At 29.5% G+C, this 19432-nt stretch overlaps 1 protein-coding gene across 50 annotated transcripts in view; it reads left to right on the top strand.

Annotated features, from left to right (window-relative positions):
* The window catches only part of LOC143249819 (inositol hexakisphosphate and diphosphoinositol-pentakisphosphate kinase-like), a 153197-nt gene that overhangs the window by 59566 nt on the left and 74199 nt on the right, over positions 1–19432 (top strand). For 18 of the 50 annotated variants that reach the window (XR_013027961.1, XR_013027962.1, XM_076500316.1 and 15 more), the window contains 4 exons: positions 505–543; positions 5601–5686; positions 7298–7420; positions 18661–18782. Coding sequence is in view for 48 of the 50 variants with exons in the window: in XM_076500316.1 (XP_076356431.1) it covers positions 505–543; positions 5601–5686; positions 7298–7420; positions 18661–18782 (370 nt within the window). In the remaining 2 variants the exon portion in view is untranslated. The remainder of the gene's footprint in view (positions 1–504; positions 544–5600; positions 5687–7297; positions 7421–18660; positions 18783–19432) is intronic. The other 32 variants (XM_076500338.1, XM_076500323.1, XM_076500337.1 and 29 more) reach the window with 3 other exon arrangements.

The raw sequence follows: 19432 nt of genomic DNA, 5'->3' as shown, positions 1-19432 counted from the left end.
TATTTAAATACATTTCTGGTCAGTTACATCAAATATATCTGTAGCAAATGAATGAGGTTACTGCTGTTATTAATAAGGTAAAAAATTAAAATTTTAATTTTTGTATCATAAAAAATCCATAGCTTTAAGAGTGTTTGTAATGCTGGATAAAGAAAAGAACGTAATTGTTGAGGTTACTTTTGTATTATTACATAACATTGTAGTTTGTACAGAATTTGTTTCTGTGATATTTGCATACTAAAGGTTACTTGATATTAAACTTTGAAATACAGCTCATGTTTGTAACATAAACTATGAAAATGTTAGATAATTATATACTTAAAGATGTGAAATGATGGGAATATAGAACAGATAATTTTAAGAGAAGATAAAATTGAAATGAATTAAACATAACAATTTGGCATAGAAATATTTTTTTTCAAAATTTGTTATGAATAACAACAGTATCTCAAAGTTTTTATTATTTTGTTAATTGGCTCTAATGCATATCCCTTCTCTATGAAGAATGCTATCCATTGAGGAGTTCTCTATGAAGGAGTACTGGTGAGAACTTTTTGAGTGAATTTAATGCCAATCCTCAAGTCTCTTTAATAAAATAAAAAAAAAATAAAGGTTGGGCCAGAATGAAATCACTAAATAAAAGATTCATTTATCTTTAAACATTTTGTTATTTTACGTATCAGGCTCACACGATCTGATTTGTTTTGTGTTAATTTGGTATTGTTCAGGGATTTATATGAGGGTATTCGAGACTGAAGTATTTGAGAAATTATCTCGTACTAATGGGATTTTGTTTTAAGATTGTCTGTTTTCTCTCTCAAAATATATCTTCAACTAAAAGTATTTATTATGAAGAATTGTGAAATTTATTTCTTTATTTTTCAGAAGTAAACATACGAGAGTAAGCATTAACAACAAGAAATTATTTGTAATTCTGGCCCATCCTGTACATTTAAATCTGTTACACTAGTAGTATTTACATGCACAAAGCTTTTGTATATAAGTGACTTGTTAAGAAAAATGACTCTGCAAGATTAAGGAGTTACTTTTAATATCAATATGAATAATTAACTTGGCACACATACCTATAATATCTGTGTGATAATACATGTCTTTCAATAAGAATTACTTATCAGCACAAGTTTAATTTATTTGTCTTTTGTGACCTAATTGTAGCATGTCTTTGGAATTATTTAAATTTTCTTCCTCTTAGATCTGTAGGGTCATTTTTCTTTATTTGGTTAATATACAAGTATCCATTATTATTAATTAAAATAATATATTAATAGATTTGGTCTTATGCTATTTCATTATTATTATTCTTGTAGTTTCAGTATATTTTTAAAGTTTTGAAATCTTTATAAGAGTATTTTAAGATCAACAACAGTTTTGTATTTTTATGTATATCATTATTTTATTTTATTTAAGGCCTGGAAATAGAGGACAACCTGTAAAAATTCATAGACTGAAACATATGTGACGAATGTATATGTGGAATAGCAACTGTGGCAACAGATTTAGAGTTTAAAAAGTTAATTAAATTTATTTCTAGAAAACTACCTAAATATAGCCATAAAAGGTTTAGTAACTTGGAATTTCTTATCACAGGTGTTTGGGAAAATAAAATATGACTTTTCATTTGCACTAATTTAAAATATCTTACTCTTGTTTTTCTTTTCCTTTCTCATTAATAAATATTGATATCATTGTGCTTGTGATTGATTACCTTTTCTCCCTAATTAATAATGACATCATCTTGATAGGTGGTCTATTTCAGTAAATAAGAATATTATCTTGCTTGTGATTCTCTTTTTCTCACAAATCAAGAACAATATTACTTTTGGCAATGGTTTACCTTTCTAATTAATCCACAACAGTATTACCTTGACAAAGGTTAACTTTCACTCTAATGAAAAACAGTAGTACCTTGCAAATGGTTTACCTTTCTCAGTAATTCAGAATGATGTAATTGTACCAATAGTGATAAATTTCTACTTATTATAAATAACATAATCTTGCTAGTTTCCATCTTTTAATTAAGAGTAATATATTCTTCTAGTTTTGTCATTTCTCATTAGTTATACATGATATTACCTCAGTGATGGTTGTTGTTTTTTTCTATTATTTATATATAATACTACCTTACTGATGGTTGTTCATTTTCATTATTTATCCATAATACTACCTTGCTGATGGTTGTTCTTTTTCATTATTTATCCATAATACTACCTTGCTGATGGTTGTTCTTTTTCATTATTTATCCATAATACTACCTTGCTGATGGTTGTTCTTTTTCATTATTTATCCATAATACTACCTTGCTGATGGTTGTCCTTTTCCATTATTTATCCATAATACTACCTTGCTGATGGTTGTCCTTTTCCATTATTTATCCATGATACTTCCAGCAGGTAGTTGTTCTTTCTCATTAGTTATCCATGATACTACCTTACTGATGGTTGTTCTTTTTCATTATTTATGCATAATATTTATGGTTGTTCATTTCATTATTTATACTACCTTGCTGATGGTTGTCCTTTCTTGTTAGTTATGCATGATGCATGTATGATATTGTCTTGCTGGTGGTTGTCCTTTCTCACTGATTAAGAGTGAGATGCACTCTTATACATTATTATGTATAATAATACATATTATTATATGTATTTATTTAGACATTTATATAAACATATCTGCTTATGTTATTATTTCTGGTAAAGTGTGATCTAGTGATTAATGTTTCTCTAGCTGCAGATCAGAATGTCCAAGGTTTAAATCAAGACAAGTCATTGAACATGCTGCACCATTTTAGCTGTGGGGAAATTATAACCATGACAGTGAATTCCAATAATTAGGTTAGTGGTAGTCATTTAAATTAGGATTGCTGATGACTGGTTGCCTTCTGTCTGATTAGCAGTTCTAAATTAGGGATGGCCATGAGATTACTTGATCTAGCCATTTTGCCTTTGAGTTACATAAGAGCTTTTCAAATTCAGAATACATTTCTTCTTTTTCACTTATTAAACAAGACAGTCTTCCTGGTGATCCTCTTTTCTCATAACTGTGAATGATGTTACCTTTCTTATGATTGTTTTCTTACTAATTAAAAGATGACCTTTTGGGTTGTTCATTTTTCTCAATAAATTTAAGAATGATGTACCATTCTGATTGTCTTCCATTTCTATTAATTAAGGACATCCCTTTTGTTGAGTATTTATTGTTTGTAACAGCATCTGTTAACCTTTTCAATACCAAGGATCAGTTCCCTGCTTCCTTGAACTGTTTGAGTACAACAAAAAAAAAAACATTATGATTTACAGGAGAATACTCTAAACTGTTTTATTTGTTTGTTTTGTAAAATCACACAGACCAGCAAGGTAATTGTGATTGACCAGCACTGGTCTGTGAAATAAGTAATATTGAACTCTAACACACATCACAAGTCTTAATTTTGCAAAGTAGCAAATTTGTGTACAAATAGCTTATATAAAGTATAAACATTATTTTTGCCTTGTGAAGTTTACTAGTCGTTTTTTTTTTTTCTTATCTGCTCCGCAGAATTTATTTTCCGATAATTAAAAGCTACTAATGCCAAAACCAAGAGTTCTCCTCTTACCATTTGTGTATGTTTCCCAAATGTATACCTTCAGTTTGTTATGAACCATGCATGGTGAACTTACTCTGAAGTGTAATTTCAACAATCATATTGGATTCTTATTAGTAAACGAAAAAAATGTTTAGTTTAGATAAGGAATCTATAAAAAAAACTTCATTTATTTGATAACCTAAATATTTTAACCTGTATTTTTTGACTAAAAATATTGGAAAGCTTGTAAGAATGATATAATTTTGCTGGCTGTTTTCTTTTTTCACTAATTGAGAATGGTGTAATGCTACAAGTGATTTGGTTTCTGTTTATACTTTTGCATTACATTATAAATGAGAAAGTTGATGTGACATGGATTTATTATAACAAAATTTCTTATAATTGTAACATTTCTTTTATGTCAAGAAAGTTATGTTGTTATTGATTACAAGACAAATGTTAAAGCTTATATTATGATAGTGTACTGTAATGTAATCATATGCCACACAATTGTAACATTTGAGAACCGTAGACTTTATTTTACTGCTTTACTGGAGGCAGTGCCTATCATGGCCAGGTGGTTAGGACACTCAACTTGTAATCTGAGGGTCTCAGGTTCAAATTCCCGACACACCAAACAAGCTCACCCTTTCAGCTGTGGGGACATTGTAATGTGGCAGTAATTCCAATATTCATTGATAAAAGAGTTGGTGGTGAGTGATGATAACTAGTTGTTTTCCCTCTAGTCTCACACTGCTAAATTAGGAACAGCTGGTGCAGGTAGTCCTCGTGTAGCTTTGCGTGAAATTCAAAAACAAACATACTTGGAAGCAGATTTTAACTTTTCGTGGAATATAAATTGTTAAGCACTGAATAATCAAGTTTGTTGTAATCAAGTGCAAGACTTTTGAAAACTGAACTTTCAAGTTACAAATTTAAAGAAAAGGTTAGATGTCTGAAAATATTTAATCTTAAATAAAGCTATTTCCAGGCCTGTGTTTAAAAGGTGGTAGTATATAGGTATGTCTGAAACCATAGGTTCTAAAATATAATCTTTCAGCTATTATTGCAAGTTTTTACAACTTTTTTTTTTACTGAAGTTGTGTTAGACAGTTATGGATTAAAAATAGTACTAGCATTAGACATATATTTAAGGTGTACAAATACTGTACAATACTGGTTGGAATCCCAAATGTTTGCGCAAAATATTTGGATGCAGAAACCCATGTGAGAAAAAGTAAATTTTTGAAACTTGTTCTTGGCTGCAGCAAGTTATATTCATGCACCAAATTTCAAAAGTATTAGTGTCTTGTCCCTCATGTCACACAGTGTGAGAGTATGTAAATATTAGTGTCTTGTCCCTCATGTCATACAGTGTGAGAGTATGTAAATATTAGTGTCTTGTCCCTCATGTCATATAATGTGAGAGTATGTAAATATTCTGATTCTAGATACCATGCATGTTTCATATGTTAAATACCATCAATCAGAGTATAATTAAGCCTGTTGTATGCTCTTATAATTTTCTAGTAGCATGTATTGACTTGCTTTTAACACTGTTTTTGTTGGGAATTCCCTTTTTCTATCTTTATTTTAGTTTTATTAAAACCTTTGCTTAAATTGCTTTAAATTAGTTTCATTAATAAGTTGTCTAGAGGGTTGCACTTCAAGTTATGTATCGCATCGCTAATAATACTTTACTTGGAATTCACTGTGCTCTTTTTTTTTTTTTTTGTTTCTTTCTTTGATGCCACTTGTATTATTAAATTTCTAGATTTCGGTTGGTGATTAACATTGTTTTTGTTATTAATAATGTTTCCAGAATAGTTTACCATTTCAAAATATGAATCAGATGTGTGGAATTTAATAAATTAAAAACTATGATTTGTTTAATGACTATATTTCAGTAAAACGTGTTTTTTGTTAATATGAACAAATAGTAAGTAATTTGTTCATCTATAGTTTTCGTATGATTATATTTTATATTTTGTATTTAATCTTACCAAATTTTACACAGGTATGGACACTTTTCAGGGATCAATCGGAAGGTTCAGTTGAAATACCAACCCAAAGGTCGACCTCGCTGCTCCAGTAGTGATGAGGGTGAGATCAAGAGATACATATTTTTTAAAATTCTTATTGTTTATGGAGTGCTTCACATGAATTATTTTAAGAAATGTTCCAATTTACTTGTGTTTTAATGCAGTTTTAAAAACAGTTTTCACGTCTTATCTGGCTGCAGATTTGGTATCTTAGGTCACTTGTGTGTTTCATACTAAACATTATTGATAGGAGTGTTTCTTGCATATAAAGTATCTTTAACCCTAGTCCAGAAATAAAATTGTACTCTTATTTCTCTTGTTACCTTTATAATTAGATTCTGATATTTCTTTGTTCAAAAATATTGAAAATTCTTTTTGCATTATTTCTGGTAAATACATATCTAATGTTTTTATCAGACCTATTTTTAGACAATTTCTCTGATTTAGCCATGATGAAACTAATTACTACTTTTGAGCAGTGTTGTTTGTTATTTCGTATTCTATGATTTGTTTCCTGCATGCATATTTAACCTTTCAAATTTGGTTTCTCCAGGAAAATTAGCTGATTAGTGTTATTTTAGTATCTTGGATGAACTGTCAGTGTACTTGCTACAGATTTTGTAGAAGTCTTAAGTGTTTAAAATTCTTAAAGTTTCTTCAACACTTATCTCCCCTCTCTTTTTTGCTTAAAAATGTGACCTGAGCTTCATTTGTTTCAAGATAATCAAATTTTTCAAGTGATTTCCTTGCATATTATAATTAGTTGTATGGTCTTGTATCTTTTGGAGATACTACCTGGTCTCAAATGTTTTTATATTTATTCTTTTTATAAGGTATTAAGTGCAGAACCCATCTTTTCTATATTGCATCCAAAAACAATTTCTCTTTACTGCAACAATCAACAGATCTTCCTTGGTTTTGAAATGGCTGCTAAACATCCCTATGTTTTGCTGTCTGTGACCAACATCAGTAAACAACAACATAAGCTATTTCTAAAGTTTTAGTATTACTCAATAGCATTTACTCTGTGAAAATATATTGCTTGTTTATCTGTTGATTAAAATGAAGTCAACAGTTTACCAATTGTCCATCATTAGTCCACATTTCAGCTTTTTGTGTTTTCATCATAATTTAGGTAAGTTATCAACACCATGATTTTGTATTGTACCAAATTTAATCATTGTATTGTTTTTTGTATTGTTGACTATTGTATACTCTGTTCTTTTAGTGCTCATTTGATTAACTTATAAAACAAGAACTATTTTATTGAAAATATATTTTTATTAAAATATTTGAAAAGTCAAATTAAACATAATTTTCTTGTTTATAACTTCATGCAATGCCATTAAAGTTTACATAAATTTCACACTATTATGTACATGTTTAATATTAGCAGTAATAGTTTTTATTTTCATGTAAAAATGCTGACTGTAGAAACTGCATTAAGCTCAATGAATGATTAGAAAAAGTAACAATTAATTAAATACATTTCCCCTAAAAATGTTTCCATATAACTCTTTCTTTTTATTTGATAGCTGTTTGAAATGCCACAAAACCATGCCTGCACCGAAATCTTTTAACCAGTTTCGATTGCAAACTGAATGTTTTTAGGATGGATACTTTGTAAGCAGTTATTTGATAAAAGTTCTCATATTCTGCTTTTTAAACACAGATATTCCCCGAGAACCATCTTTAGTCCTGATCCTGAAGTGGGGTGGGGAGCTGACTCCTGCAGGAAGGGTGCAGGCTGAGGAACTTGGTAGAGTTTTCCGATGTATGTACCCAGGGGGACAAGGTACGCATGGCCTGGCAACAAAACTGGCACACACTCAAAGTTGATTTTTTGTTCTTTGTTTTTTCTCTTATTGTGTTAACTAGTGACTATAGCATTCCTTTTTATTCATTTTTCTTCTTTTGAATGTTTTTTATTATTACCAAGAAGTGTTATTTGATGGTTTGAGTATAATACTGTTTGTTTTTTTTTATTTTACTGCATGTTATTCAACAAGTTATTTCTTTTGCTCAAAAAATTATTTTTTTACAAAGTCTGTGCACTAAACACTAAATAAAGTTTCACACAACTCAAATAAAGTAGATCTAAGAATATTTTTAAATTGGATGTAATTGGTGATAACATACATCATTATTGATGTTAAAGTAACACGTAGCTTCAAGAAGTATTAACAGAAATGAATGAAAACCCAATAACCTGAGCACTTTTGAAAGGTAAACCTTTCATCTTCAGGAGCAAACAGGGAATTTCCAGTTTGCAGAAGAAAGGTCAACTTTTTGAAAGTGCTCGAATCATAGAGTTTGTATTCATTTCTGACGTACATCATTACTCATTTAGGGCTTTAAGCGTGGAACACAGCACATTCGAACAGTTTGATATTTAAAGTAAATAAACATCCTAACTAAGTGTCCAGACTATTGACCAGTGAATTTATTTGGAAGACATCAAATATGATATAATACACAGAAAGACAAAAAACATTTGCTTTATTATTGAATCTGGGCCTCCCAGTGAACTTTCAAAACCTTATAATTGTCTAAATAATGTGTAATAACCCATAATAGTCTTGTTGAATTCTTCAGTTCTTCAAAAAATTTATGTTTACATAATCTTTTCTCCTCATTTAAAATGTAAAACTTGGTTCGTAGGTTTCCCTATCATATGTGTACCCTGAAGCATATTGTTGTTGCCAGTGGCACGTGAATATTCTTAATTACAAAGTTATAAGGTTTATTCTTAATTATTTGACAGAAGGTGGAAACAGCTGTGTTTGAAATATATTCCCATATTTGATTATATAAAACTTGCTCAGAGTAAACACTTCTGCAAGAAATATTTTCCTCAAAATACCCTGAATTACAATCAGATTAAGCCTTTATTTTAATCCTATGGTTACAGGTCCCCTTATTTTACACAACTTTTTTTCTGAGCTACATTCAAAAAATAATTAAGTAACTTTAGTATCAATATATATATATAAATGAAATTAGCATTATAGTGTGTATTGCAATTTTTATATCATTAAGATTCTTAATTCTTTTGTTTAAAAATTCTTAATTTTAAAACTGCAGATTTCTTGTCACATCATGCATGCTTTTACTTTCCTTTAGACTGTGTAACTTAGTTTTTTGTGTATGCAGTATTATCCATAGACAGAAATTAGGTTAATTGTTCTATTTACATAATCTTCTTTCAAACATCTTAGGACACAATAAGAAAGGAGAAATAAATTTCTTAGAATTCTTTTTAACAGAATCATCTTCTGCACATAGAGTTGCATTTTCTCAGCTAGTTAAACTTATTTGAGCTAAATGTTTATAAACAACAGAAAGGACATTTAAAAAAATGATTTTCCAATAGTTATTTTAAAACTTGTAAAAAACTTCCATAGAGAACTAGTAAAACTACCCTTAGCATTTGTATTAATGTTAAGTACCTGATTTGGACTATTGCCACACGGCACATTAATGTAGTTTTTATAACGGACAAGCTGTAGAAGGCTTAGGTAATTGAGTACAAAACTTGTGCAGTAAAAAAACAAACAATTGGTGACAGTCCAAATAAATTACTTAGTACTAATATGAGTACTCACCTTAAAAGCCTGAAAGGTTACTCTTAGCACTGTTTCTGCCCTAGAATTATGGTAGTCATATTGACAGTTAAGTTGTATTTGTATTTCAGTTTTATATTTTAGTTAATTATATGTTATTTATTTGAACGGTTTAATAATTTTTTAAAAATATAATCCAACCCCTCAGTTCATGGGGTTAGTATTGTAAGCAAGACCAACATTCTGTAGAGGGCTAAAGTATCACTATTGATGATACCATAATATTGGTTGGGGATTCCCATTGAAATGTGATAAATAATAACAATGTTAAAGAACAGGAAAGAAAATAAAACATTAAAATAAATTATCTGGAAACATATCGGTATATTCAGTTAAGATTATAATCAAAGAAAGTTATTTTATGATTATTTGACAAAAGATTAAAATGTATGTACATTTTTCCTTTATCTTATTTTTGAACATTTCATTGTACTTTACATTAATGATTATAGCAACACTTGTTCATATGGTAAATAAAAGTGAAAAATGACAAATATGTACCTGAGAAAAACTTTTGATATTATTGCAGGAGGTTTTAGGGGTTATCATACTATAATGGAACTCTTGCTTATATGATACTTGAAAAACTTTTTTTTTTATCAACAAATGTGCAACTCCCAACTTGCAAAATGTTTATCCTGTGTACATGTAGATTTGCAATAGGGGTCACAATTTTCCGGTTTTTGCCTCTGTTTCCTGTCATGGAGAACTTTTTCCCCATTCTCAGGGTGCAGATATGACATCATGAATACATCATACAATAATGGAACTCTTGCTTATGTATGTGATACTGGAAAAAAAAAATTGTGTTCCTGTTTTGCCTCGATTTTCTGTCATGGAGAACTTTATTTTTCTTCATTCTCAGTGTGCACATATGATGTCATGAATACGTAGCATGCTAAGATAATGCACCTGTGCCATGGGTAATCAGCTAGTAAAAATAAAATTTGAAAAGTGTAAGATATAAATAGTATTTTTATACATAACATGAAAAATTACCTTGCACTTGAACTATTCAGTCTTAGTACAAATAATTTCAATCAATAAATAGATTTATTGGAACTACATAATTAAAATAATATCATTCTTTATGTATAAAATACTTGTAGTCTATAATACAATCTTACCAATTTTTATGAAGGTGTGTTGAGATAGCTTGTATTGTAAATATTATTTAACTGTGTAGCATATACAAGCAAGTGCCAAATGGACATACCTGTAACCATAGGATTAAAGTCTGGCAACAACAAATAACTGATGGGAGACCTGCTGAAAAAAACAAACAGTTTACTCTGATTAAGGAGATTTATATTTATGAATGAAATAAATCAAACCATAATTTTATCACAATCAGGGTTTTATCCAGGTTTTCTTAAGAGTAAAGTATTTTCTAATCCAGTGTGATCTAAATTTTATTGTGCAAAAATGATGACATAAAATATTTGAAAGTATAATCAGTTTTCATTCATACTTTTACGTATAACACTGCTTTAAAGTTTTATTTTTATAGCACAGAAAAGATATGCAAAAGATCTATTCGGTATTTATTAAACAACTTTTGCAGAAACATTATTTCTAATATTTTCTGTCAAAATCTGAATAGCTTTGAGGTGTGCAACCTGGATAAAACCTGGAGTGAAAACAACAAACAATACAGAAGATATACATGTTTACAATAAATAACTTGAGTTTTATTTGTTTTTTTCCTTTAAATGCAAGCTATAGTTAAAGATTAAATCATGTGTTTTTTCCATATTCAGAGATGGAGTGAATCGGCCTTGGGTGTGTGCCACGGCCAGGAGGTGTTTTTTTGTCGTCAGTCAGGCTTTGCACGTAGATGTAATCCTTTTTCCAATCCTTGCATTTTGGTTTCCATTCTCAGCATGTCTTTTGATATTTCTTTCCCATTTCTTGTTTTTAACAACCTTTAATATGGAAAATTGAATCTGGCCTGTTTCTGAAATTATCAGTGAATACTGATTTTTAAATTCACTTAATTTATATTGGCTAAATATCCAACAAATTGTGTTGTTTGTTATTGTATTTTATAAACATGAAGACAGCCTTTAGTTAGCTCTAATATAAGAAAAATGCTTTTACTAATCAGTCATGAGGATAAGACCCAAATATGGTCTTGAATTTTGTTAGGAAAGTTGTTAATGCTTTAGTAATACATTTACTTCACGTTACATATCAGTATACTTCAGAGAGTTAAGAACACTTTCACATTTTACATAGGTTTGTTATCAAGTTTTCTGCTGTTAAATGAAATTGAAGTATTCAGTTGATATTAATAACTCAATTTTATATACAAAATTCATAAAAGTTCTTGAAAATTATGTTGGTAATTTTCAGATCTTGACTACGATTAGAAATCATACTTCTCTACCAGTGTTATAGAAAAATAATAATCTAACCTTCATGTTGCTAATGTTTGTTATTTTTTTAGTTTTGTTTATTACTATTTTTTTTTCTTACAAAGTCACAACATACACCTCAAAAATTACTATCTTGTTAATACTGAATTTGGTGAATGTTGAACCTGGATTGAAAATCACAGTAGCACCATGTTTAAGTGAACAACCTGTTTTGTCTGTTCATGGAACATTTCCATAGATTTCACTTTGGAAGCATTTGTTGATCATTGTGTGGGAAAAAATGCGATTTGATCTGTGTTTAGAATTAATTGAGCACAAAACATTATTAATACATGAACCAACCATGAAATATAAAGCAAGAAGTGACAAAGTGTCTGAAGTTGTTCAACACATTGAGAATGGGCTTTGAATAAAATTACATGAAAAAAAGTGCATTAATTTAAAATTCTTGAGACATTAAGAATTTCCATTTTAACTAAATTTCCATGAATTCAGTCTTCACTCTTTGATCCTTGGCTCTATTATGGCAGCATGAGCTTTTGATTGAAAAACCTCAGAATTTGGGTGAATACTTTTGAAAGTCTCGAACTTGTATTAAGAAAGGTTTTAGAACTTTGTATAGATCAGGAGCATAATTCAGTAATTACATGGCCAGATGGTGAAGGCACTCGACTCATAATCAGAGGGTTGCGGGTTCGAATCCCCGTTGCACCAAAACATGCTCGCTTTTTCAGCCATGGGGTGATATAATGTGATGATCAATCCCACTATTCATTGGTAAAAGTGTAGCTCAAGAGTTGGCAGTGGGTGGTGATGACTAGCTGCCTTTCCTCTAGTCTTATACTGCTAAATTAGGAATGGCTGGTGCAGATAGCCCTTGTGTAGCTTTGCACGAAATTTTGAAATAAGCCAAACTGAACATTAAAATATATTGAAACTATGATGTCTAAGATGTATCTTCTATTCTTTCAGTTTTTGTAGATTTACATTTGCTGTACTGTGATATATTGAAATTTCAGTATGATTGTACATGTCTTCATCCTAAATTCTTTATTCAGTGTGGTCTGCCTTCTGCAGGGTTTTTGGAGTTTTTTCTGGCTCTATTTTCTTATTTTATAATCCCCAGTTTTTTGCATTTATAGTGTTGAATTCAGACAAGTTGTAGCATTCAGTTGGAAAGTGTCATTAATTCAGCCAAATTTGAAATATACTGTGTGTGTTTTTCTTGTAGCAAAGCCACATTGGGCTATCTGCTGAGCCCACCGAGGGGAATCGAACCGATGATTTTAGCATTGTAAATCCGTAGACTTACCACTGTACTAGTGGGGAGGCAATATACTGTGCCATTGTATTTTTGTTTTTGAATTTCAAAATTAGATTAATGTTTTTCTACATTAGAATAGAGAATACTGAAGTAATTCTTTTTATTTTATTACAGTATGTAAATTTCAACACTGATAATGCTTTACTGATACCTGTTGATAATTGAATGAGCCAAAGTGAGAATACTTATTTGTCTTTTGAATTACCATACACATGTACCAAGGGCATATCATAAGGGTTCTGCTTGAATGAATATACTGATCCAACTTAGAGTTTGAAATAACTATCATGGTACCCAATGCATTGTCTAACTATTACAAAAAGAGGCTAATAAGGAATTTGAATATGGTACTGGTATATGCTGGAAGAAATCAATTTAATAGCACAGCACAAATAGACCTTGATAAAAATCATGTTTTACACTATATCTGAAGTTTTGTTGTCATTTTACTGCCCAAAAAGCAGAGATAATTGTCAGTTGTGCAGATTTTGTGTAAAAGCTTTACATTATTCCAGTTGGATTCTCCTGTAAATTGCTGCAGACTTGAAATGCTCCCCAAACACTGTCAAATATACCATGATTATGAGACTGAGACAGGTAAGTTTGAAAATAGGAAAGGAAGTAGGCATAACACCTAAACTCAGTAATACTGTTGTTAAATATCTTTATTTATGCAGCTTACAGGACAGAAGGAAGATGAGCATGATTTAAACAATCATATACCAAATGGCAGAAAAGTGTCCAAATCTCCAATATCAAGAAGACTCAGTAAGAATAGAATATTTGATTGTGTACCATTTAAAAAACCTTTAGTTCAATCTTTAAATGTTGCTAAAAGACTGAAATTTGCTAAAAAACTACCAAAACTGGACTGTTGATGATTGGAAAAGGGTGTTGTGGACAGATGAGCTCAAGTTTGAAATAACTGGTTTAAATTCAGGTTGTACATCTGGTGGAAGATGAAAAATACTGATCTTAATACATAGCACCTACCATGAAGCATGGGACAGGCATTGTGATTGTTTTAGTGGTGTTTTCTGCTTAGGTGACAGCAGATATTTGCAAAACAGATGGAATAATGGACTCTTAGATACTGATATATCATAGTATACCCAGTGGTTTGTGTATTATTAATAAAAGATTCTATTAAGAAGAAGATAATGACCTCAATCACTCATCAAATATATGCAGAAATTAATTAGCTAAGAAAGAAGCTGCTGGAGTCATTCATATGATGCAATGGTCTCCACAGAGCATCAATCTCAACATATTTAAGAAGATCTTGGATTTGATATATCAAAAATGTGACAAATTGAAAAATTATTTTTAATGAAACTATGGGAATGTATTAGAGTTATTTGGAAAAAAAAACAAAAGACACTTTGATGAGGTATTTTTCAGTGATACCTGAAGACTGTCTGCAGTTGTTAAACCAAAAGGAGAAAATGCAAAATTGTATCTGTTTGCTGAACTCAAGCACTTCCACTTAATTTCTGTTGTACTAAATAAGAATATTAATAACATTTTGTTCTTTCATCTGTGATTAACTTCCACTGTTCTTTGAAAGTAGCCTGAAATCTAATTTTTGGCTTTGTCCTAACATGTTTGTATAGTATTTTCTTTATATATATATAAAATGTACATATTAAAGCTTAAAATACTAGAATAGTTAATTAACTAATGAAAGATTTAAAAAATATTATTCGTAATTAATTTGTGATTTATCAGTAGACTTTAGACAAATAACTACATTTTTGTAGAATGCTGCAAACACTTAAAATACAAAATATTTATCAAAAAGCTTATTTATTTTGTATCATGAGAAAGTCGTAACTACTTAATAGTTTGGACAAATCCTACATGTTTGTCAATAATTTGTTTCATTGATCAGTAAGTCAGAATATACAAATTTATTTATTTTGTTGTTAAATACTTGCTTCAAACATTGTACTCTGCAGACAACACATGAAATGCCTCACACACTGACCATATAAGTTTGTATAGTTATTAATAAATTTTGATTTAAATCATGTTGTTAATGCTTTCAATGAAATTTTTTGGTGGATGTAATATGACAATCTCAGCAATATGTTCAGTTATGGTGTTAAACTTTGAAAGAGTCTCTGAAGCACTTGCTATGGGAATCACAGAGCTCTGCTATAGAATTTATGAAAAATTGGTGCATATTTCATAGGACTACAGGCACTGTATTTAAAGTTATTACTTCAATATTATAAATATTGGTGCAAGGTAAACAACTTCAGAAAGCATACATTGATACTGCAGAATTTACGTCTTGTTGTATTGCTATCTCGGGTATTCAAAAACAAAACTAATTTTTTTTTTAACCCAACGATTCAAGTTTTCACAATCTATATCTTTTATAAATTTGAAAAATAGTGTTAAACAAGAAAATGAAAGTATATTTTGATTCTTGTAACTGAATATATTTAATAACTTACAATAACTACTTAATTATTAGTTTCTTGGATGGTATGACATCGCATTTATTTGCATGAAATAAGATATCGGAGCCTATGGGTTAACCATTTTTAACCCTTTCTAGACCAAATACGTTGCTATCTCATATGAAATATTTATCCCCTCCAGTGTTTTAAATTGGTTACCCCTAAACTACATAACTTCAAAAAGGTTAATTAATGGTATAAAACAAGGTTATTGATAATGTTTGATATTTTGTTTATGATAAAACATTTTAAATATATGACACTGAAAGAAAAAAAAATTTTCATTTCAGAAGTTAATGTTTGATTTTAAGAAATGTGATTTTTTTTATTTTTTTTGTTATTTACAATATAAACCGTCTTGTATTGAAATCTAATCAAGTCAAAAGTAAAACAAAGTCCAAACCAAACAAACCTTTAACTTCAGTCAAAATTTATAGTTCAAAAGCATTCTACTTGTGGAATGCTCAGTGAATATATATATATATATATTTACATTAATTCTACAGTGCACAGAAAGTACTTGTGTTTACTTAAAAACTTGTTAACAGTTGATGTTTTGGACAGTCTTATGTGAATCATGTAGCTAGTTGATGTTTTTATCATTATAACGTTGGCTAAATTAAATACTTCAGAAAAAGAGGTGAACACTTCAGTTAGCCGTTTCAAGATATATTTTGTATAGGAAAACTCATAAGTAGTCTTACTACTATCTGACTTGCAAACTTTATTTTTTACTGTTTTTAACACACGTTTTTTGACAGCAAAATGTAAGGAAGAATTAAATACCCAAATTATATGACATAAAATACGAAATAATATTCTTGATTACTTTGATAGATGCTTTGTTATTAAGTTGTTTTTTTTAATTACATTTGTATCTGTAATAAAAGGATACTATAGTTCAGTGTATTAGACTTTGCTAAGAGGATGCTATTGCCTTATTTATAACACACATCTTTAATATGAGATTGCAACTGTTCTCTAGTACCAGTGAATTATTTCAGTCTGGAAAGAGTTAAACTATAGAATGATTATTTTGCTAACTGTTATGCTTAGAATTACTAATGCTTGAAACAACATTTCAAATGTTTTATGCCCAGTGCCATACCTCAACTATAGAGGTATTGTGTTTATTTATATACTTATGCTACTTTGCTTTCAATAAACAATTAAAGACAGATAAAAAATAGTGAAAGGTTTTTGGGTTTTTTTTTCCATTGAAGATGTAGGATGTCTTTTACATCAGTAAATGTTTGGGAGTTTACTTATTGTCTAGATTTGGAAATAGGGAACACTAAACTTCTTAATTTCTTCATTCAAATTTATAAGTTATAAAAGATTTGTAAACTGTAACTAATTTTATTATTTTGCATATGTTGGAAAATTCTAGTTTATATTTTAAATCTTAATGACAGCAAATCACAAAATGTGTATACATGAAATTGGAAATTCATATAGACTCAATAAGCAATATGAGATATACTAGTAGTTTGTAAACTGAAGAGAAAAGTCCACATTAAATTTAAATAACCCAGCTACAAAAGGAGAAAAAAAAGTGGTTATTATGTATTATTAACAGAACACTTAAGATTGTGACAGTATTTGCAGTTTACATTACAAAGAACTGAGAGAGTAACTTAATTATTAACATGTTAAACAAGAATGTGTAATAAACTTATTACATTCAATGTCACATCATAGGTAATGGTTACTATAAGAATCAATTATTTGAATGTTAGAAAAATAGAGATATTAAACAGATTGTATCACAAAGAGATACATAGTAGTTGTAATTAACACAATATAAAATTGATATAGCAAGAAGATATGTATGAACATTAACATGTGAAGCAAAATATGGACAGCAAGGGTAGGTGACACATAGAGCAAAATATTTACAACATTTATCACAAAGAACAGTATAACAACAATCACCATAGTAAACACGTTGTCCTGTGTAAAGTTTGAATTGAACCATGTCACTAAACATTCTCATTTTTTCAACTATAGGGACTTTATAATGGGATGGTCAATACCACTATTTATTGGTAAAAGAATAACCAAAGGTAGGTGGTGGGTAATGTTGACTAGCTGCTTTTCTGCTAGTCTATCACTTCAAAACCAGAGATGACTGGTGTAAACAACTCTTGTGTAGCTTTGCAAGAAATTCAATAAACAAATATATAAACAATAAGGTTTGAACAGAGTATAATTATTTTAACAAATGGAGTATGGGTAACACTATTTACAATTATTTTTTGTCATATTGTGATGACACCAGAATGAACTGTTTAAAGCATTGTTTTTAACCACTAGATATATTTAACTTGCAGTGGGGATAGTAATAACATACTAAATCATGCAAACTATGTTTTTCCACCATAACTTTTATCATTTGATTGTTCTGTGGTAATAGTTGTAGGTGTGGCTCGAGAGAGCATTTTTGTTCTTATTTCAGTTTTAAGAAAATTGATATTTGAGAATTATTGGAAGAATGCTAGCATTTGAAATCATAAGTGAAGAGCATAAGCTCTATTGGACAAATATGCAAATAGAGATCTTTGCATTTGTATCAGTAAATGTTTGTTGTAAAGTACGAAACAGATGTTCACAAAACAGTCGTTAATAATTTGATGAGAATACATCAAGTACAGAAATTTTATTGTATTAAAAATGTGTATCAATGGTAGAAATCTGTATTACTTCTCATGAAATGTAGAAACTATAACATACATGTTAATCAAATGAATAATAATACTTTGAAATTTATTTTCTGTTGATGCCAGCATTATTATGTTAAAAAGATAGGTGTATATCAATATTTATGAAATTCAAGACAGAAAATGCTCGTAATTGAAACATTTTCTGAGTTTTATATCAAGTGAAACTTGATCTAAAATCATTGCAATAAAATGAGCATGGATTCTGTCTTATTAGTATGAAATTAATAATTTTGTATAAGTATATAAATTAAAGAGCTAGTGTTTTCAGAACACTCCACCAGTTGTAGTAAAATTTCCCTCTTTAAATTGTGTCAAATACATTTGTTAGCAAGGGAACCATAAGCAAATATTATATTTTTGGTACTTTAATTCAGATAGTTGCAAAAAATTGTGTAAAGAAATATATGTTTTTAATGTGCATGCATACATGTTTTTCATAATTTGGTATTTATTACTTAACCTTAGTGCTTGAGATGCTTTTTTTTTATGTTGAGAAACAACTGATTAAACTGTCAATAGGTGAATATGCTGGGACTCAAGGCTTAGGTCTGCTGAGACTACACAGCACCTACAGACATGACTTGAAAATCTATGCTTCTGATGAGGGTCGAGTACAAATGACAGCAGCTGCTTTTGCAAAAGTAAGTGTTTCTGACAAGATGCTAATACTTGATATTATTGTGTTAAACACTGTTAGTATAATGAATCAGAAAGGTGTTTTTTTTGCTTTAAAATTTCCCATTATTAAAATAAAAATTAATCTTTCTACTAAAGTTTTATTATTATCAACAAATATAATGCAGAACCGAAATTTTTCTGTGTAAGGTGAACTGTAAAACATAAGATATACACAGTAAATTCAATTAACGAATCATAAATAAGATTAATAAAGCCAAAAGAAAAGAACATGAAATTTAACTCATTTAATGAGACAAACAGTAATTCATCATATACGACAGAAGCAGTATGTTTGTAACTAACACATCCAAACAAGTCATGGACAGCTAATGTAATTAGAGCATCGAGCAAAATGCACAGTTGTTATATAAAACAGTAACATTTTTATTACTTAAAAAAGTGTCCCTGCTACTACAGCAATAAGTCTATGGATTTACAATGCTAAAATTAGGGGTTTGATTCCCCTCTGTGGGCTCAGTAGATAGCTCGATGTGACTTTGCTGTAAGAAAATGCATGCACTTAAAAAAGTCATGTTTAGTTATTGTGTACAAATTTGCCAGTATGGTATGTTTTCCAAGTTATAGTTATTCTTTGTTATGTATGTATTCAGAT

Source organism: Tachypleus tridentatus, chromosome 4 (assembly GCF_004210375.1).
Source record: "Tachypleus tridentatus isolate NWPU-2018 chromosome 4, ASM421037v1, whole genome shotgun sequence".
In the NCBI taxonomy this organism is placed as follows: Eukaryota; Metazoa; Arthropoda; class Merostomata; order Xiphosura; family Limulidae; genus Tachypleus; species Tachypleus tridentatus.
This window is presented reverse-complemented; position numbering and strand designations above follow the sequence as displayed.